Below are 22852 nucleotides of genomic sequence, written 5' to 3' on the forward strand. Positions count from 1 at the left end.
TCTATGTGTGAGCTGGGGGACAGAAGGGGAAATGAGCTTTGAGCGACGTGAGCAGGAAGCGGTGTTTGCTAACCGGCCTGCTCTCCCTGTTCCTGTTGCCGCTGCTGGGTGTCATGCTTCTGTCAGGATGGATGCCGACCAGCTCCGGGACCTTAAAGCTCCTCCACTTAATTACTAAACACCTTTGTTTGTAAATGCGCCAATGTGTGAAAAGCCTCCTGCACCCGCACTCAGCGGGTGATAATGAGAGTATTTCAAGTTTTCACTGGTCAGCTGTGATTCAGCCAATGAGGAGGCAGTAGAAATACTTAGCTGATGGACAGGTGTGCAGAGTAAGTTGGTCTGCCTCATCCGTGCATGAATACTCTAAATTACAAGCACTTCGTCTGCAATTAAATATCACCCTGTTGAGCTCAACCCATGTCTTGATTGTAAAGAGGGCTAAGCACTTCTCTTTACACTCACCTTCATCTCTTCTTCATGATTCAAAAAGATTTAGCTTGTGAAATCATGAAGGGTTCACGCAGCTTTCACCTCAGCTGGTTTCAAATAAAGAGAGAGCACTGAGCTCAAGTGTTTGACCACTCAGCTTAAAGAACCACTGGAATGAAAAGATACACTTGGTAGCTCATAATTCACTCGGGGGCTGTTGCTGTTTCACCAACAGTTGGTTTCTGTGAAACATTCCGTTGATGTTACGTTCACCTTTTTGTCACTCTTGTGAACAAGTGAAATACTCATAAAATGTCTTTTATCTACTCTGCAAATGGCATTTTTGGAGCACTGTCTGCAGGTACTCTTCATGACGGTGGTTCCCAATCTTTTCGGGTGGGTATTGCTACATTTTTCATACAGTTGAACTGTAATATTTAGATTGGTTTGGTGAGCAATCTTACCACTACTACTACTGGAGGGAACCTGAATTTCCCTGTTTATCTATTACTTTAGTAGAAGTATTTCAACCATTATACATTAAATATTTCAACTGTTTATCCATTTAAGCTAATCATTTGAACTGTTTAGTTAGTACTTTTAGCTACTTAATTCTAGCATTTATTTATTACTTTTAGCTATCTGTTTCAAATTCTGTGCTCACTTGCAAACTAGTTCTCACACACAGTAACATAACTGAAACATGTAATGTTCAGGTGTCTGAACAGGTGACTTAATTTGTGGATATATTATTCTAATCAAATCTTTTTTTTCAAATGAGTTGTGCTACTCTACTATCTTTCCACGTACCCCATTGGCACCAACACACAGCTGAAGTACCTTCTGAGAGATTGGAAATCATTCACTGCTTTATAATATGTTTTGTCGTCATTGATTTTTGCAGGATTTAGTTTTTCTAAATCAGTAATCATGTAATGTTAGCTTGTGGGTTGTAAGTGTACAGGAAAATATATAGTACAAGTTGGCTAATAGAGAATCAGAAGATAATAGTGGTTCTTCTTTACTTACTTTAAATATTTAATTCAACCAGGAAGGTTTGCTGGGATAAGCCCACACTTTGTTACTTCACGTTCACACTTTCACAGAGTCTCCCACTTTTGGGCCTGAAGCAGCTCCACTGCAGCAGCCGGTGATAAAGTTCCTTCATCTCGGCCAAATCGATGATATTTGAGGGAGGTGAGAGTGTTGGTCGTTGGGTCTCTTCTCCCACATTTTCCCCCGTCGACCTAGAAATTCGAAGAAGTGGCATTCAGTCACAAGTCCAGTTCTCTAATCTCTAGGCTCCTGCTGCCCCAGAAATGCTTTATGTGAATCCTAACACATTCTCAATGTAACAGGTTATCTGCCCTCACTGCACTACTGTCCACATGCAGTCCTCTTTATATCTGGTGGTTATAGAGCGGGCTTAACAGGTTCTGTTGTCAGAGCGGAGTCTGGGCCACAGGGAGATAACAAATTATTTCTGGCCGTGAAATATATGGAAAATGAAACGTCTAAAAACCTGAAGATAGTCCCACAACACAGCTGCTTACAGGTCCCTGAATTATTCAGAAGTTTTCTTCCTATTTAGTTTGTTTGTTTAAACAAAAGACATTTGTGTCTGCAGCATATTCACCATTTAATGCGGTCGTAGGTGGTGTCTCCAGACTCTCATTTTTCTTGCTGAATTCCTGAAGGTATGCTACTGTACTTGCCTGAGTGGTATAACTCACCGCAGGCAAAATAGAGATGGAATACAGCAGAATTACCTGTTCCCCAATGTTCACAATGCCTGAAGTTGTGTTTGGGCTTATCCATAACGGTGAGGAAGCAAAGCGAAAGTAAACCCCCTAAGCCATGGCTTATTTCTTTCTTACAAATTCTCGGCAGTTTATGTTTTTCATAAGTTTGTGTTGGACGGTTGGTGTTAGAAAGTGATTTAAAATTGCTCTTCCACTAGATATTCATATATGTTTATGGATGCACTCCATGCTGAGGATAGAATGTGGTATTTCTGCCTAGTTATGAATACTTTTGCAAACCATTGGCTGCCTGTGGATGATTAAGATAAAACTCACTGGTTTACAGTCTGAGCACCCGGTTTGATTGAGAGAGAACTGATAAGGAGTAGCTAACTGTCAGAATACATGTGATGTGGCAGCTTTGGAGGTTGTTAGGATCAGCAGACCAATCAGTATTTCCCGTGTTTGATTATTCATCAGTAAACATTCTGCCTCTGCCTGTCGATGCCACTGCCTCCGTAATGGATGCTTTTATTAAGGCTTATTAGATTAATTGTAGGGGATGAAGACACATTTTCTGGCAGTATAGGCCTCAAGGGTAGAGGGAGAATGGATCAATCTATCGTGTCCAACTCAAACCACATAATGAGCTGGAGGAGATTTATATTGATTTAAGAGAACTCAAGCTTTTCTTTCCCGGTCTCTATTATCTCTCCCTTACTCTCTCACACACACACACACACACACAAACACACACCTACACACGCACACACACACACACACACACACACACAAACATCCACTTTTATCTCATATGTCTGCCTTTTTAACTGTCATGAAGAAAGAGACGTTCTTTGTAATAATATGGAACAAGAACCAGAACTTGCTTAATGTATTTCTGTCATCTAAAAAAGAGAAGACACTGCAGAAGATAATTTACGAGTAAAAAACTGTGCCTTTTACAGCAGAAGCATTACGGTTGTCCAATGCGTCACACAACTGTTGCACACGCAATGAATCACTGTTTCATAAGTCTGGCGGTTGCAGTGATACCTGCACTCCACATACGACACAGACGGTCTTAATAGTCATATTGCAACGAAACATCTAATGGGGGTTTACTTGGAGAAGTGGGTTTTCACACTGAGATCCTCAGATAGTTTCCATGAAAATCATTGTTTTCATGCTCTGCTTCTTCTTTTGCTAGTTTCTCATGGTTATGCACAGCTGAGCTCTATATATAAAGATACATTGAAGGTCTTACACAACGCCGCTCTAATTATTTGACCCCCTACTGGTTTGTATGTGCTGTAAGTAACAGATCAAAGCAGTAGAGAAGGGAAGATATAAAATATTAACAATGTTGTGTTCTGTAGTTGTGCATGTGTGTGCACCAGGGAAGAAGGTTGAGTGTTTGATGGACAATTAGATTTAGAATGACGTGTGAGAGCAGCTGTGTGTGTGTGCAGCAATAGGCTCAACATCTTACTGTGTTCTTATGAACCGTTTCAGCAATGGTGTATTACATTTGTGGGAAACATATTGATGTTCATTATCGTTTTTCTGTTTATTTTTCTTATAGAAAAACATCCTGGCCCACTAGCTATGTATTGCATACTAATCTCGACATCCCGGCTGTATCCTAAAGTTAACTAGTTATCCTGAAGCTAGGCTTCCTACATGCTTGCTAGTAACTTATTTAAAGAGCTTGGTCTCGAAGATTGACAGCGTTGTGTTGAAAAGCAAGGTTCAGACTAAATTATCACAGTTAACTTGAATGCATCAGTTTTGAACATCTCTCTCGCTCTCTCTGTTTCTCTGCAGAGCATGTGCGATTGTCGGTAGATATCCGAACAAACAGGTGTGGGAGGGCAGAGCGAGGGGAGATTGTCCACTAGTTAATCGATCACGGATGGCGTCGTTCTCTCAGATGGATAAAAAATAAATAAAATGGGGCGCTAAAAGTGCCTTTAGCGGCCATTAATATACCTGGGCGGCCCGCCCAAGTCTTTGTGAGGGAAACACTAAGTGTTCACTCTTTCATTACAGTTACTTTCACGTTGGTACACTCCACTCTGGCTATAGTCAAATGTATGATAGATTGCTCTTGGTCGGTATGATCCAGGTTTTATGCTGATGTAGTTTCTCTTGCCTGGTTGTGCTGATGTTGACTGTAGGTGAGGAGGATATATAAAGACACACACACACACACACACATACACACACACACACACACTCTCCCTCTCAGTGAGGTCAAAATGCCATCCACTACTATAAGGCAGTTTTGCAATCCGTGCAATTTATTGTGCCTGCTGTGTGTTTTCATGATTAAGGATTCGTTTGATGCCGGTGAGGTTTCTTTTACCATGTAAATGATCAGAAGTTACCTGACATACATCATACCTCAACTAACTAATACTGCATACAGTGCTGTAACCCCCCCCCCCCCCCCCCCCCCCCCCCCCCCCACCCACAATTCATGTTAGTATCCAGATACATTCCCTTGCACACATTTTCATTTACAATAAGTATGTGATGAATTATGTGACAAACTGTGTTATTTCATCCTTTTGGAAAATTGGGCCGGTAATGGATGGTAATGATGTATTTGTATTTTATTTATAAAATTAGGTTATTCAGAGTTATGCAGTTGTTTTAAGTAAATTAAAAGAGACATTGAAAAGACAGATATTGTTATTTTGTATTTATTATACTTCTTTCATCGGCTTCCTTCTCTCTTTCTCTCTCCCCACCTCAGTGGAACTTGTCCCTCTTTTCCACCGCTCTCTTTACGATAGTGGTTTGCTATTGAAAGCTTGCTCATTGTGGACTAAAATGGTCCCAGGCTTCTCTCTCGGCTGGGAGTTTTACAGCCAATAGGCCTTTAAAATGGCTTCATTTCCCATCAGCCCCACCCCCCCGAGGGAGCATTTAGTGGAGCTAAAGGCCAATCAGGAGAGTCCAGGAGATCAGTAAAGCCTCGGTCTGAAATCAATCCTCAGAGTTCATGAGCTCATGACTCGGGGGCACAGGGGGAATCAACTTCCCATCGACAAATTCATTTTAACCAGACGGAGTCCCTTCAGAAAGACCACAAACCTGTCAATATCAATTATATAAAAAAAGGAAAAAGATACAAGACATAATAGACAACATGTGCAAAACATTGGAGACATCTTGTTAAAAGCAATTAATAATTTGCCGTATTAAATGTGCCAAACCCAAGGGAAGCAAACAGATTTAAAATGTTGAATCTTGAGCTGCAGCTTCATTTAAGAACAACTTAAGTTCAAACACTCAGCTGTGAGCATGAAGACGTAAGATGAATAAAAAAAGAATACTGTTTCAGAAGGTTCCTACCTGTTGCTTAAACTGCGTGTGAAATAATTAATGCATCTCCGCTGGCTGCTGGCTACCACAGTGCAAAGAAATTGCCAGTGGATTGACAGCAATTGGCTGTGGGGTTCAGATCAAATTGACAGAAAGTACTGTATGGCCAAGGGTACGCGCTGAAATGGAAATGAAATTTCATGATCAGAGGCAGCAGAGAAATCAAATGTAATATACTGTCAGAAATTCATTTACCACCGCAGGCAAACCACAAATTGACTTATTAGACCCCAGAAACCAGTGTGAAGAGAATAATTTGTCTTTCTCAGTGAACTTATTTCATTAGCAAAACAATACATAACTTTGAGAGTAGGCCAAAAATACTGCTGACTCTGCTCACAAGATTAGCGAATACAAGCAAGTAGTCTCAGCTCACGAGTTTACAATATCCGACACAGCAGGAAGTGTAAGTCTAAGAAAATGACAAGCACTGAAGAATTTGTCTTTGCCTAATTAGATTTGCAATATAATTTGGCACTACAGACACAGGGATAGCTCCTCATAAGTCAGTAGACGTGTGACAATATGCTCTGAACTGCTTTGTCCTGCATGTCTATATTCATGTTCAATTCTTGAGTCACCTAAATGAAAATGCTCTTCAGGCGTTCTTTGGCAGAGGAAGGAGGAAAAGTTATATTAAAAAGCCTTCATTTAGTCGGGCATATTGGTTAAAAGGTTTGGCTGGTTTTGACATCACATTGTCTTCCACAATGCAACTCAACCGCCAACAGTCGAATCAGAGATTCAGGTGTGTTGGCCTCGAGCAGAAACGATGAACAGAGTGCTTGTTACTTGAATACTTTCTAACATTTCTCTTCCTTATTGAATTAGATCACAAGATCAACACCACTCTCAGGTGGTAAATATGAAGACACACCCTGCAGCTGATTAGCCTAGCTTAGCATAAGAGAGTGGGAACTTGGGCTCCGCTCTCCTAAATGTCCGAGTCGCAACTTAGAACTAAATCAATTATCCACAACTCTCAGAAATAATTGTGTGGAACAGCATGGTACCACATGTTGCATTGACGGAAGTATTGAGGTGCCTCTCAACAGTGAATTTGGATTCATCAGCAGCAGCTTTCAAACTTTGTCCTTGACTCTGTTACTTTCATCTCCTCTTGAACCACCCGCTAAAAAGTAAAGGGCTTTCAACTGTGACTCTGTTAATGAGACACACTGCTTCATAGAGTGAAGGGAGCTCTTTAGGTGAGTTGGTTTTGCACGTTACTGCTACTTTCTATTGTTTCCAACAGATGACGTGAGCATGGTAATATTATAAGCAAATGACGAAGGAAATAATGTCAAATAAATTCAGATAAACTCTTTTCAAATTTACCGTGCTGGTGTGTTATTAAATTGTTTGTAGAGTACAGTTTGGATGCCTGTGTGTTGTCTCCGTCTGCCTGTTTTATTGAGCTGCACATACCTTTGGTGCACGTTGTGCAATTTTACCTGCTTTGTTCTTTCTATAGATACCAAAGGGCTGCGGTTTTCCATCAATAGTTAGCAAATCAGCAAAGATCTCTCGTAAATATGTAGCAATTGACAGCTAGACAAGTGGATCCCCTTAAAGGAAACCAAATTATAATGTGTCCTTGGGAGGAAGGGTTTTAACTTCTTACATGTTTTCTGAGGGCACACATACAACTTTGATTGACATGTGTTAATTTAATAGGCTGGAAGGCAAATTTAATTAGTTATTGTAGAAGTCTACATTGGGGCTCAGAGAAGATCGACATCCCACTGGTTGACAAACCCATCGAAGACCGAGGACAAGGGTGACAAGTAATCTTAACTGCAGGTCCGCTTATTGGCTTTTTTAACTGTAAACCATATCTCAAAATTGCAGACGTAAATTGAGTTGTCTGCTTTGTCATGGAGACGCTTCAGTTGTAATGAGGTTTCATCAATATGTCATTTAGTGTCACACCTAGTATGACACGTTAGTCATGTGATAATGGATGGTCTTATGTGGGAGATGGGAGTTTGAAGCTCCAGAAAAAGCTTGTAAGTGGTGTCCTTGTGTGCACTTCATTCAAATAATATTGTGGTTTGAATAAAATAATTAAACAAGGCATAAAGAGTGAAAAAGTTGTCAACGAGTCACTCTACAATTACTCAGGCTTGCTGCAGGTGTTACTGGCAACTCAAGACCTTATTGCTGACAAATGGTCCAAACCTTGTGGAGATTGATTCATCATTTCATCTAATGTGTAACTGATGCTTTTCCTCGCTTTGTATTCCAAAGTAGCAGCCCCCACAAACGCACCACACTACTCTCTGACTTACTCTGAGCTGGCACACGATCTCGTTTGTTAAAAAGACGTAAGAAGGTGGAGAGTGGGCCGATAGCAGAGGGAAGATAACAGCGTGACAGGGTGAGAAATGTTATAGTAGTCGGGAATCTGTTTCTGACATCTTTTCCAGTTCAAATCAGCATTTTACAACCAACAGGACAGTAGGCAGTCTGTTGTTAAACCCCGCATTATTTCACAGACCGTTATCACTCCTTGTGTTGTAAACCTGCGTTCAAATGGTCATGGACGTGTAGTAAACCTTTATGTTCCTCCCACTGTATTATCTCTTCCCCGGGTGTAGCATCCAGTCAGCAGCGCAGCTAATAGGGTTGTAAGCAGTTAACAGGCCTGTGAAGCTCCCGTCGGGAACATTAACATAGCAACACCACAACGACGAATGCGTTATCGGGCCTCGCCATGACAACATGGAGACAACTTTTAATGAGTGGGTCTGAGCAGGGACGCTGTTGTTGTGTTAGTGGAATTTAGAAGAATATTAATTAGCAGAATGAAAGGCGAATGTAAAACAGTCCTGTTGCTTATAGACAAGCACGCCGGTGCTGATGATTTCCCCTTTGTCGAAGCCTTTTCGGCAAAACACAGCCTTAATTATTAATACATAAATAAATACATTTAGAAAATTCATAATTGCACTATATTATATCTAGAGTAATTTGGAAAACATCTCGGTGTTTTGTTTGTAAACATCTCACCTGCGTATTTTTAGAGAAGAACCACAATAAGCTGTTCTGTCAGCTCGATGGTGATATTTCTTATCTGAATGTGGTGTTATAAAAACAACCGCAGACAGGAACAGGCCAGGGACACGCACGCACACACACACACACACACTGTGTGTGTGGAAAAAACTTTTTTGAGGTGTAATATCCCACTGCTGTTTAGTGCTGATTTGTATTAGCACAGTTAAACTAACTGTCGTGGAAGAGAAAGACAGGCTTGTGGCTCAGCCAGCAGCGGCCGCCGCTCGCTAATTTACAGGTCTGTCAACGAGAGCTCAACCAGCAAGAGTTATAAGAGCACTCGGAGCTATGAAATGAACTCCAGATCGAGAGAATCAGCCGCCGGTGGATGTGCGATGTGTTACTGTTGACTTAACTGCGGGGTTTTTTTTATCTGTGGGGATCTGAATATGTTTGCTTTTCTATGAAAGACTTAGGACTTGGCAGAGAACCATGAGCCTGAGGTTTTGTGTGGCGGCTCATACAGTATGTGCGTTTGTAGTAGTCGGTTGGAGAATTTTCAGTTATGCCTCAGAAATAACGTCTGCATTTTTACTTGAGGCAATGTTATATGTATACTGCTTTATGCCCTTGTGTGTTGTATGTCAAGTTGAACTTTGGTAAGGTCTTGTATTTGTCAAACTTCTAAGAATCTCACGACCGCAAAAGGATCAACTGAGGCGTAAAAAAGTTGAGTTGAGAGTGAGGAATAAAACACATTTATCAAGCAACTTACTTGAACTCAAAGTGAAGTGTGGGAGTGAACTTCAAAAGCTCTATCACACGATTAATCACATGTATGACCCGATCAGGGATAGCCAGTCATAGACACAGATTTACTCTGCATCTGCTCCATTCATTATTCTTTTTTTTATATCTGCAAAAACACATCATTTAGATTTTTTTGTAATACTTCATTTTAATTGCGCATCATCCTTAATATCTCCAGCAACAATTAACATGAGAAATACCAACAATTGATTATATTTAAATACAAAATAGGGATAACATGACGTGAATTGGCAAAATGAAAACAAAAGGAAAAGCAAACCAGAGATTGTACTTCCACGTTGACAATGACTCAGCCAATTCACAAAAACATGTAAATGACGTGATGAACAGCTTTTATTCTTAAGAGTATAAGTAAAAGTTAAAGGTATTTAACTTATATATCTTTAACTTATATTAAGTCAAAAATTTCATTTAGCAAAACTCAATGCGAAGAGTATACAGTGTCTGTGTACTTGTCTTTGTGTCTGTGTGTGTGTGTGTGTGTTGGCATTGTCAGTCAGAGCAGCTGCAACCTTTTGAGCAGAGGTCGTAGGTCACCGGGTCACTGTGACAGGAAGTACCAAGAGGCCAGACTGAACCTCCGTGCGGTAGTTGAACAAACAACTTCATGAAGAGGAATATAAATGACAGTGTTGTAAAAGTCAAGCTGAAAGCGGGGTCACAGTGGCCTCACATCTCCTCGCTCCTGTGACAGAATTGAAAGTAGGCTGGAGATCACAAAGCACTCATGTCGATAAGGTATAAGATTTTATCATAAAAGAAAGCCAGGGATTTGACACCTTAAATGTAGTTCTGGTTTTGACCCTGGACTTTCCCTTAACCCATCTAAATCGGTGCACATCTTTTTGTAGTACTTGAATAATGATCCACAAAGGGAATTTCATATTTCAAATCTCACTTCCTTTCATTTGTCTCTCTCTCTCTCGCTCTCTCTCTCTCTCTCTCTCTCTCTCTCTCTAGACGGGAACTGTAACCTGACCATGGCTTCTAACTCCATAACAATGCCCATGTCAGACCACAGCGCCTGGGCTACAGCCATGAGCAACCTGGGGATGCCTCCGCTAAGCATGACTGGACAGCAGCTCATGCCAGGTACCACAGAAAACATACATGCTGCCAAACAGGTCACACAATGCCACACAAACAAAAGTGCGCTGTATTGCACAGTATATATATCGATGTGGGGAATTTATATCCCACAGCTCAATATTTTTTTTTCAAGATTTAAGTCGACTTTGTGGTTAGAAGGTACGCTGTAAGGAATAGCTGCCTACGTGCTTTTAGAGGTGGGAGAAACGGACACCTAAAGGTTACAGAACCTTTTTTGGTTGTTGCCTTGAATCCACTGACTGACTGGGAAAGAAATATGTGTAGGAGGATATATGAGTAACAGTGTTTCCTCCCCCTCCGCTGCCCTCAAAGTGCCCTTGAGCAAGTAGGTGAGCAGCAGCACTGGAGAAGCTGTGCTCATCGCACATGGGCAGCTCCCGATGCGTCAATGTTTGAATGTCTGGAGCTTCCTCTCCTCTGCATCCACTCCCCCAGGCAGTTATAATTAAGGATGTGCTCTAAGCTCACTTTCCTGCTTTGAAAATACCAATTGTGTCCAGAGGACGACGACATGTGTGTGTGTTTTTATAACTGTGTGGGGCCTGTGGGGGCGGTAAGTCAACCTTGTCTGACTGTACAGAGTCCAGCTGAAGCTCAGGATGTTTACAGTATGTGTGGTAACCCCTTCAAGGAGTTTCCTCGCTGTTGCACACTAAGCGTTAGTAATCCTATCCCGCCCCCAAGGGCTCGGCTAGGTTCATTCTGATTGGCTGAGCACACACAGGCACACTGTAGTGTAGGTGAAAGGTTTTTGCCTTTTTTGGAAATTGTTTTATCTCTTGGCCAGAGATGAGACCAGTTTACAAGGTTGAAAATGTTTTTAAATGTCCTTGTACGACAGGGTTGCAAAAAGAAATGTAGATTGTTGTCCCAATTTTTAACATAGGAAAAAAAAATACTATATATGGATAGTGGAGAATGAAATAAGGAGTCTCACAGCTAGAGAAAAAAAGCTGTTTTGAAGTCTGGTGGTTCGGGCAGCTCATAGTTCTGTATTTCTTTCCAGACGGCAGCAGGGTGAACAGGTTGTGGCTGGTGGTGGGTTTTTGTCTTTTAAATTCCCTTTAGCTCTTCACAGGCTCCTCTTCTCACCATTATCCCCGATGCTCAGTAGATGGGTGCCAATGATGATCTGGGCGGTTTTAATCACCCGCTGTAGAGCCCTCCTGTCCTGTGCCATGCCAGTTTTTTTAATGTTTGCTGTCAGGATTCTTTCTATTGCACCTCTGTAAAAGTTGACAAGAACTTGGCACGGGAATTTTACATTCTTAAGTTTCCATAAGAAATACAGCCGTTTATGAGCTTTCTTCACTAGTATGGAGATGTGTGATGACCATGTCAGGTTGTTTGTGATGCTGATTCCCAGTAACTTGCTCCAGCTCTGCACTATTGTGCGTCTTCGCCTCCTTCTTTCTGAAATCAACAATCAGCTCCCTGGTTTTACTGACGTTGAGCAGTAGGTTGTTCTCTGATCATCTCTCTGCAAGGTTGTTGATTTCCTCTTTGTATGAAGGTAGTGTCATCTGCAAACTTCTCAACAGAGTTCTCTTCATGTTTGGGGTTGCAGTCGTGGGTGTACAGCGTGAGCACACAGCCCTGGGGGGGCTCCGGTGTTCAACACTAGAGTGGAGGAGGTTTGGCTGCCAATCCGAACAGCCTGGGGTCTGTTTGTGAGGAAGTCTAATAACCAGTTTTAGAGCGAGGTTTCTCAAGCCCAGAGTGCTAAGTTCGGTTTCATGGGGGAGATTGTGTTGAAGGCTGAGCTGAAATCAACAAACAGCATTCTGATGTAGGTGTTGTTATTTTCCAGATGAGTGATGGCTGAGTGGAGAGCAGTGGAGACGGCTTCCTCTGTGGATCTGTTGGCTCCGTATGCAAACTGGTGAGGGTCCAGGCTGGCTGGGATGTTGGTTTTGAATGTGCTGGAGAAGCAGTTTCTCCAAGCACTTCATCAGAATGGGGTCTGTATATATGAACCTACAGCCAGCAGTCGATTAGCTTAGCTTAGCATAAAGAATGAAAGCAGGGGGAAATAGCTAGCCTGGCTCTGTCCAGAGTACCAGCATTTCATTTCTCACTGCAGGACTATTTCTTGGCCAGGTGCAGTGATTTTGAAACAATGAGACTCACTGACTCCACCAAAGAACACCCTGTAAAACTCAAATAATTATGTCTTTTATACACTTTGGTTGTGTACGAATTCAACAAAGGAATAATAACATGTTGCTTGGCTAGTTTTGGAGGCTAGCTGTGTCCCCCTGTTACCAGTCTTTCTGCTGAGCTAAGCAATCCGGCTGCTGGCTGGAGCTTAATTTTTAACCGAGATGATAGTGGTATGATCTCCTCATCTAACTTTCTTAGAATTATTGTTCATCCCCAACATGTATCAGATTCAGCCTGTGTGCTTAGAATAGAGTTATGATGTTTAACAAGTGCCAGCTTTGGTCAGGTCACATTGGGTCAGCAGCTGACAATGTGCCAGCATGTAGTGTGTGTGTTGCCATATCAAATGTGCCAAGAAGATAATGTCTGAACCTAGCTCGCTTAAAGCCAAGAAATATAAACACGTCAACATCCCTATAATCCCTCCAAGGCCTGGTTTCTTAAACTACGGTTCACAACCTCAACTGAGGCATGAGCAGACTTCTTTTGTTGAAGAGTGTGACTCAGTCAGTGGATACGTATATGCCCTGCAAACACAAATGCACAGTTACAGCACAATGATACAAAAACAATCAATAGCAAAAGCTATTTTAACAAAAAACATAAACTTCAGGACACAAGATGGTGGTTTAGGTTCTTCTCCATAGTTTTGCCTCACCAAGAAGAGGCAGCTCCCTTTATTGAAACAAGAATAAAGTTCTAAGGTTAATGTTGTGTTCAAGATTCAACAATGAAAGTGTCATCTCGAAAATAGTTTGTGTTTTACATGCAGTTTCAGACCAACAATTGGCAAAAAATTGCAGCATTTCATTCACAGGAGCTTGTGTTTTCTGTCTGTCAGGAATAGTTTAAAATAATCTCTCTCAATGTGCTTTCATAAATAGACTTTTTACTCATCTACATTCATTTGCAAAATGTCACAAGGACAGTTGCATTTATTCTGACCCATATTTAAATGAAATCATTTAAAAAGAAAATCATTAAATATGAATAATAAGAGACTCTGAATTAACTAAAAGCTCAAATCACAAGGTCCAATTACTAAACTGTATTAACTTTATCAATATGTTGTGTTCAAGGACTCAACTATTCTCACAGGACAATAGTAGCAGTATTCACAGCCGACCTGACTCATAAGTGAACTAATTGCCTGCATTAGGGCAACCAGACGGCCCGCAAGGAACGCTTGAAATGTCCCACAAGAGAGCTGCAAACAGAGCCGAGGCTCACTATGCAACTTGGGCAGGACACCGCAAATTACGCAAGGGCCCCAGCTCCTTCTTGTGTGGAAGTGGGTGTCGGTGTTTACACCCTGAGAGTGAAACGCTTTTATGGCCATTATTCTAATACCATAACTCTGGTAACAGAAATGGCGGACTGTGACTATATCTCACATTTGGTCAGATACGAAGGGTCATCCAAGATGGCTTTGATGTTGTGCCTCATCTCCCTCTCTGCCCCGGCCTCCACAATGTCCACTTCCAACCTGATCACCCAGCTGGCTTTTCTTAACGGCTTGTTGAGACCGCTGACCTCCAAGCCTTGATGCAGAGCACTGGATAATAAAGACTGTTAAAAGATCTGCAGGAGCCTGTTGCACACACTGAAGGATCTGAGGCTCCTCTGGAACAACAGCGCTCCGTCCCTTTCTGATTAGAGTGCTGTTAGTCCAGTCCAGTTTTATTATTGATTTGAAAGCCAAGGTCCTTATGAATCCACTTCCCACTTCACTTCCCTTCTGGTAGTAAACCACCAGAAGCTCTTTGGTTTCACCGGAATCATACATGTCAATAAAATGACTTCAAACTTCAATTTCGCCAAAAATGTATACCTTTGATTTAAATTCCTTAAAGTCTTTACTACTTAAACTCTGGACAGACATGGATTTAAACTTCAAATTGAGCGGTTGGCAGAGGCATATAACCGCAAGGCAGTAATTTTAGTTTCACCTCTTTTGCCCAGGTGGCAAAGAAGGAAGAAGAAGAAGATGAGAAGAATCTCATCAACAACTTAAATCTGTCCCTTTGACAGCAGCGTATTAAATTGATTGTATTTTCTTTGTGTATAATAGATGTAGAATGAGATTGCCGTAGTTGGTATTAGGCCTATATATTGATTTGATGATAGAACCTATATCCCTGGCCAGGTCCGGTGTTAGTTTATGTTGGCAATTGAGATTGATCCAATTAAAACAGATACAATGAGCTGACTCTGGGAGATTGAGTTATGACTCCATGACTATGTAAGCAACACTCACATGCACACACAAAAACATTCACAGAACAGCTGACTGATTATAGTTGACTGATTAATTGTGACAGCATCCTGTCAGAGTTAGACAGATTCTTCCGCCATCTCGGTTTTTCTCTTGTTGCAATGAGGTTAAAGGTTATGAAAAACAAATGCCATTTAAGGAGGTTGAAACTCACGGATTCAACATGGAAACTACTCATGATCATAATGAACACCAATCACAGAGCAGTGTCATTAATATGTCCCTGAAAGGCACACAACAGCTCATTCAAATGAATTGTGGAGTTATACCACTTCATTAACGGTGTTATCCACAACGCTGGCTAAATATTTTAAAGCGGAGCGCTTTGAGATTAATGAAGCAGTGGCCCATCTGTTTATTATTTTCTAATGTCATTACAGCCTCAGAGAGCACTTCATTGTTAAGTATTCTGCATTGAGCGCATTACATTCAGGCTTACTAATATCCTTAACATAAAGTTATGCTCCTGTGTTTTCACTCTCCATCTAGGAAAAATCTTTTCTCTCTCCTTTGTGGAGTTTGTTTTCTGCCTTATTTGTGGTACTTGGCGAACGCTTTTCATGTGTTTGCATCCATGCATTTGATTATCAGTAGTATCCATATTTAAGATAAATGGTTATGAAAGTTGCCACCTTATTACTACCGTGGTTCACCTAGTGAATTATATTTGTGTTTTTTACTGCTCCCACTCTAACAACAGCCTCTGCCAGCTCTCCTTTCAAGAGTATCATAAACATTACCGACAGAGTGGAGAGCTGTCTGTGATGGAGATGGAGGGAAACACTCTTGCCCACGCGTCGAGAGGCAGAGGTGTTCGCAGGGATTTGATCTGTGTGGCAAACAATGGATAAGGCCGGAGCTGCGGTGATACATCTTCATTAAAGTCGTTTTGCTGAAGCAGTGTCTGAAGGGTGGTGTATAGAGGACAGACGGGAGGAGACAGAGATGGAGAGGGAGGAGGGTCGGGTGAAGAGGACAGCTGTGGCTCCCCTCATGGATCATCTGGAATAGCAGCTGGTGCTTCCCTACCTTTGCCTCTTCCTTCCTCCTCTCTCCTTCCCTGTTCACCCTGTCTCCCTCCCTCTCCTTCTCCCTCGCCAGCCCAAATTACCCGACATCTTCATTAATGTCTCATTACAGCTGAGTCAGCCGCTGTAACCCACAGCCACATTAGAGCACGCGCTGCTCATTCGGTTGTTAGGGAGCTGAGCTCTTCACAGTTTTTCACCTTCACTCATACGCTCTGCAAAACTCAAACAGCACATGAGACAAACTGGCAAACTGAATGCATATAAACTGAAATAATACAGCTACAGTACCGCACTCTTAATCCTTATGATTTCAACTTCTTTAAACACCTTTAGTTTAAACCGTTTGCACTGCACTATTATCTTTTCAGCCATCACTCGTTTTGTGAGAGCATTGGTTATTTCTTTTATATGATACATATTTTCCGTTCGGAGCGTAACCCTCTCAAATAATCTCCATGCTCGTCATGAAATCAGTGTGGTACTTTTTCTCAGCGGCGCTCGGTGTTATCCGTCTGCAGACAGACGAACGGACACTTTGTCAGACAGGATGAATTCATTCTCTTTGAAGTAATCCGACCGGTTCTTTTTCTTTTACTCCACTCCTACCGTCTCTGTCTGTCTCTCTCTCCTTTAACCATTTATGAAGCGGAAATCTCAGGTCAATCAAGGTTGACTGCTAAGTGCAGTGCGTCCACTGTCCCTGTTCTGCCTGCACTCAAACAAGCAGCTGAAAGGAGGCCTCCAAGCAGCAAACCTGACCTCTGCTGCACTCCATCCATAATCCATAGGTTCAGTAGACTTTTCTAGTCGGTCTGCTCTGAAAATACTCGCCACACGCAAATGCATGTCTTCCCCCTGAGCCCCCCCCCCCCACACACACACACACACACACACACACACACGAGGCAGAGAGCATAACAGAGAGCAATAAAAGATGCACACACTCAGTCAAATGTTATGTTTGTATGGTCTGAATAATCCAGATGGATTGACTATCCAGTCTCCATCATGACTAAATGAATCCTGCTCTGTATTGACTCTAAACTAAAGGAAACGAGCGAGGTCTCCATCACTTTTCAACTGAACAGTGTCTGTGATTTATGTGGAGGTTGCTCATCATTTTTAAATGGGTACTCCTGTTTGTTGGCATACTTCGAGTTAGGTGAAAGGGTTAACAGGAGTCTCTTCTTTGGGCGTTCAGAGCAGACAGATGTTCCAGGACAAGTCTAGCTTAGCGTTATACACAGACTAGAAGACAAACAGGCTAAAAGAGTACAAATACAGCTGGTGATCTAGCCATCATTACATCAGATAGAAGAAGATAGAAGTTCTCGTGGATCCATAATTCTGAAAATGATCCCAGGGAACCATATCAATGGTTTGTTATTAAAAATACTATCGGCTGATATATTGTTATTTTAAACTGTCCAAAATTGATATCGGTAGCAGCCTTAAAATATAGTATGGGTTATGGTTGTGAGTTATCAAGGATTTTAAAGGCCCTGCACACCCACACAGGTATTTTCACTTAGTCTGGTTGATGGCTGATTAGACCTCTCAGATTGAAGGTGGGAAGAGTTATGCTGTAACTATGTGAAGTCACCCGACTGCATAATGTAATTTGTCCCGCTCTGGCAGTTGCTACAAAGCTCATGAGAGTGAGGGAGGTGTCAATCAAGCAAAGTCTGTACACGCCCACACAGTCCTGAGAAAACCTCTAATCAGGCACAATAATTGACACCTGTGTTGGTGGACCATGGCTGTGCGGGGCCTTTAAACCCAGCAACATTGACGGGACTTTTGAAAAGCTGCATGAAGCAAGTGGGTGAAGTAAATACCTCCAATGCTGTTCGGCAGGTAACTGCTCATTATACCACAGTGTGACATTGTTCTATTCCTAAACATGTAAAATACACAGTGTACATGTACATATGAAAGCTTTGGGGTTGTTGAATGCCTGATTCTTGGCCAGGCTAAAAAATATTGGACTTTTTATCAAGCGAACAGACATTAAATCAATATAATCCGCTGGTAAGAAAACAAACAAGTGTATTTCCCAAAATGTCACAGTTTTCCTTTGATTTCAGAGTCCCTCCGTTTCATCCGCTATGATTTAATCGAAGCTGACCAGACAGCTGCACCAATAGATTGTGAAGCACTTTGTCAATTCTACTTTAAGATAAGTGCTATATAAATAAAGACGATTATTGTTATTAAAGTATCACTGGTTTGGACAGATAATATGACAGATTGAATAAAGAGGTCTTTCTCTGTCATCACTTTGTCAGCATGAAAAAAAAAATGTCTTGTTTTAATTGAATTCTTTGTTATCTGACATTTTGCATTAGTCATTTGTCAATCTGTAACATATCCATCTTATTTTTAGAATTAAACAGTTTTCTTGTCAATGTGGTAGCAGGAGACAGACTTGGGAACAGTCTGTATCAGTTTGAATGGTTGTTTACGTGCCTGTCCATAACACCAGTTATCTGAATTTGATGAAACTTGTCAGTGTTATAACAACTAACGGTCAAAACGATTTGTCACCTGGTGCAGAAAGGGGCTGAATCATATTTTGTATCATCATGTTTAAACACTGTAGGCCTGTCTCATCAGCACATAAAACAATGTGTAGATTTATGTATACGGTTCAACAGAAACATGTAAATGCCTTTTTTTGTCAGAATTCTGAAGCCATGTGTAGATCTATCATTATGAAAATGAGCACAAAGCTTATTCTACTTCTAAAGTTAGCCATTTAAATAGATGTAGACACACTTTCATATCAACACGTATACCCTCTCTACTTGTCTTTAGGCCGGCCGGTGCAATTTTAACGATTGTGCCACTTAGATGAAGTTCTCCAACTATCATTATCAGGCGGCTGGCTTTGGTTCTGAAAAGCGAAGCTCATGCAGAGGTGCCTTAAACTTGCATTATTTCTAATGGCCAGCAGGGGGCGACTCCTCTAGTGGCAAAAAGAAGTCAGATTGTGTACTGAAAAATGTTGTTGAATTCAGTGAGGTAAACTTGTATTCAGTTTGAGTTGTGTTGACCATAAAGATGAGAAGTGTTTTGATCTCTAGATATCTTAATGGTCAGGGTTGGTGAAAGCAGGTTGTGTATTTTGGCGCGGTGTGTTATTATTGGGATATTGAATTTTTTTTTTCCCACTGAGTCATGCACCAAAACTATGATGAAGGCAGAGTTCTCCTCCATCTCTCCCCTCTCTGGTGAATATAATTACATCTATCTCGCTGTTTTTGTATCTCTCTCTCTCTCTCTCTCTGACCTTTCAACCCTACAAGCTACCACTTATTATCACAGACACACAGACACTCTCATCTCTAAATCTGGCAGGATTTATTCACTCAGGCAGCAATGTGTAAGACACTTTATCTCATGGATGTAATTTAGCTTTTTTTCAAGAGTTTTCAAGAGACTTTAGGACTCATAACTCACACTGTCTGATGAAAGATTAAAGCAGATTTTTCAATGTTTTTGTACTGATTACATCCATGCATTCCTCTGTCCTCTGGTCAACCTTGCTAACAATTTATTGTCTTAACCCGTCAATAATGCCACAAACAGGCCACAGTATACTGATGTTGAACTTCAGCAGTGAAATATCTTTGTCTTCAGACTCTCCCATGTAACTATGGATCTGTGAGACAAAAGCATGGCTGTCACAATCTTGATAGGAAGGGTCGCTATAACTTGAATTGAATTGTCTGAAACTCGCCGGGCAACAGACATCAGAACAGCAGTGCTTACTGGTGTTGAACAGGTCATTAAACTCATTAAAATTGAGCAAATGTGCATGGTGTGCAGACCATGAAGCTGCAGCACGAAGTCTCCCAAAGGAAGTCCCTTCAGTGCAGCCCATGAAGTAGCTACACTTCTGGTTGAGTGGGCTCGCAGCCCTCTAGGAACTGAAAACCCCTGTTCCGCGGAAGCATTGAAAATGCCATCAACCAACCAATGTGACAAATGCTGCTAAGAAACCCCGGTCTTGCAGGGTGACATGATTCATTTATTGTCATTGTACAACACAGTGTTGCCCAACCAAATGCAGTTTGTAGTCCCATATGTTGCATAAGAAAAGCACATAAAAAGCAAAACTGTATTATATGGTGGAGGATGAATTTAGTCTCACAGCCCGAAGAAAGAAGCTGCTCCGAAGTCTGGTGATACGGCAGCTGATCCTTCTGTATCGCTTGCCAGATGGCAGCAGGGTGAACACGCTGTGGCTGGGGTGGGTATTGCCCTTTGCCTTTCATAGCAGAATAAAAGCTGTGAAGGAGGCTTCCTTAGAGGCTGAGTGTGCGTTACATAGGCTTGCAATGCCCTAACTGGGCACAGGTTGGGCATCTCCTCCTGCTCTGCCTGTAGTACCTGATTCATAGACTGAGGATTAAGCACTTTTGGCAAAGTGACACACCTGGGCCGTCCGCCCTCCATGTTAAACAATCACCACTACCAGAGAGAGCTCACAGCTCTCCAACTCGTCTAGCAGAGACGGAACAAAAGCTTGAAAAGCGGAGCTTTCAAGTCGGGCTCCCTACCAAAACTGAGACACTAAAAGATGCAGACCCACTGTGAGGCCATTGGTCGCCCCACAAAAGGCCGAAATGGCTGAGTCATAAACACTAATTGTACCTGGCCCAACTGAGACTGCAGGAAGCGGAAGACAAGAGGCACGGACCCATTTACTGGGTCAACATTCATGCCCAAACACCAGTACGAAAAGATTCTCCACCTCAGGGAGTAATTTGAGGAGATGGAGCTCTGGCATTGCTCAATGTCTCGTGACTGCCTCGTCTTACTGTTGATAGCCGGACTCCACTGTGTGCAAAACCCACAGGCACAGAGCAGGTGGGTTTGATGCCTAATCTGCCCGTCTACCTGCAACAGACGGTCAGCTCGGGATGGTAGTTGCCACGGATGACCCCGTATCAGCTGAATCGTCTGTCTGTTCTCAGCAGCACATGCTCGGAAACATGTTAACACCAACATGAGGGAGCCTATACAACGCAGGGGGGAAAAATAAAGCCATAAGGAGAGCAAGACCCTGTAAAAGCTCATCCAATGGGATGTTTGTGATGTCAGCTACAAGTAGATTTTTGGCGAGATAATATTAGGTTGTGAATACTTTGTAATGTCCCCGTAGGAAAATCTGTTCTGGACTCAATCCTGCAGTTCCACAGAAGATAAAATCATACAACACATAGCCTAGATGTAAGAGTTTGCACGTAAACACCTTCTAACAATGAGACATATTGCACAACCCTTATAGACAAGATCCTACATTACGTTGCAAAACCCATGGCCAACATCCTCCATTGGTAAAATATCATGAAAAAAGAGGTAACGTGTGTACACAGAAGAGGTAATGGACAGTAAATAAGGCAGTAACAATGATGTATGTGGTGATAGGATAAGAAAGCCGGAGGACAGAATAGATTAGATGAAGTAGGATATGTGTCAACGAGATGTGTGCATGTTTGGATGAGGCATTAATATGTATGCGAGTTAAGTGATCCTTGTATGTAGAGTAAGGAGGAGCTATGGGACGTGTGGCTGAGAAAGAAAAAGACAGTTAATGTTATAGTGACAATAAATATATGATGGAACAACAATATCAAAGTGATATGCTAATATTACAAAAGTAGTATCATCATTAGCATTTGATAGATAAAAATAACATGTATGATAACATTCTATGATACATAAATACTCATTATAATAATTAACATTACATTTATACAACAATGAGAATGAGTGTGTATTAACCACCATAACTGTCATGGCAGTCTCGAGCTCGTGCTGCAGAATGCCCGTGTCTATTACTGACCACGTGCTGTAATTCTGCGACGGTTAAAACGCCGTCCAGAACAATCAGTGGAGTTAGAGAGGAGCACTTTGAATATTTCATCCCCCTCCTCCCAACTGCTGGAACTGGAACATTGCCAGCAGGGGCTGCTTGCAGCAACTGCTGGTGGGAGAACTGTGTAGTGTGAATGAATTAAACTGTGAACTAATTAGTGATTATTTACCCTGGATGTACATTTTTATATGAAAAAAAAGGGGTTTGTTAAACAATATGCTTGCTGCCAGCTTTAAACCCAAACCCAATTTGATTTCATGCTTCATAAGACACAACATTTTCTTGGTGCCTTTTGTTTTCTTATGCAGCCACTGTAGTTAGTTACGCTCTATCAGTAACAGGCCGGGTTTCCAGCCTTGTTAAGTCTTTTCACTTAAATTAGATGAAATAAAAAACATTAAATAGGCCTTGAAATGTTTTAAATGTTGCTTTCTGAACTGTGTAGATACACTTTTATATTGTGTTATGCTGTTCAGAATATCCCTGGTTACTTGTGGGGCAAAGCAATGTCCCTGAATACAGAAGGTAGAGGAAGTATTCGTCCCCAGATCTGAAATTCAATTCCACCTTCATTCCAGACCCACAAAAGGGCCCATAGAAATACAAAATAAATGAAATGCAAGATAAAGCCAGAAGAAAATCATTCAATAAAAAGAATACATACATAGCTATGCTATCTCGCCAGTGTTTTCTGAGCCTGGATGAGTGCAGAGAGCAGCTCTTCCTAGCTGGTTAAAGCCTCTATAATGCTGTTTGCTGACTCATCCAAGCCACACATAACATTGAACCTCAGATGTCTTAGATGTGCCTTACATGTCAGAGCACCAGAACACACAAACAGTTGACTGGCACCATGCCGTGATCTGGCAACCTGAAGCAACAACCTCATTGTTAGCCACTATGAGGAGCCTCCGCATACTCCTTTTCCTGTAGAATGAGCTGTTTACATACAGTAGGTCTGCAGAAAGCTCGAAATACATATTCACTTGCC

General features: G+C 41.7%; 1 protein-coding gene across 1 annotated transcript in view; it reads left to right on the forward strand.

The window, feature by feature from the left end:
* The window catches only part of LOC306701811 (ecto-NOX disulfide-thiol exchanger 2-like), a gene marked incomplete at its 3' end in the record, with an annotated part of 111698 nt that overhangs the window by 28715 nt on the left and 60131 nt on the right, over positions 1–22852 (forward strand). The window contains exon 2 of the mRNA XM_079167226.1: positions 10356–10487. Within this exon, the coding sequence (XP_079023352.1) occupies positions 10356–10487 (132 nt within the window). The remainder of the gene's footprint in view (positions 1–10355; positions 10488–22852) is intronic.

The sequence above is a fragment of the Pholis gunnellus genome (assembly GCF_910591455.1).
Source record: "Pholis gunnellus genome assembly, chromosome: 10".
Taxonomy (NCBI): domain Eukaryota; kingdom Metazoa; phylum Chordata; class Actinopteri; order Perciformes; family Pholidae; genus Pholis; species Pholis gunnellus.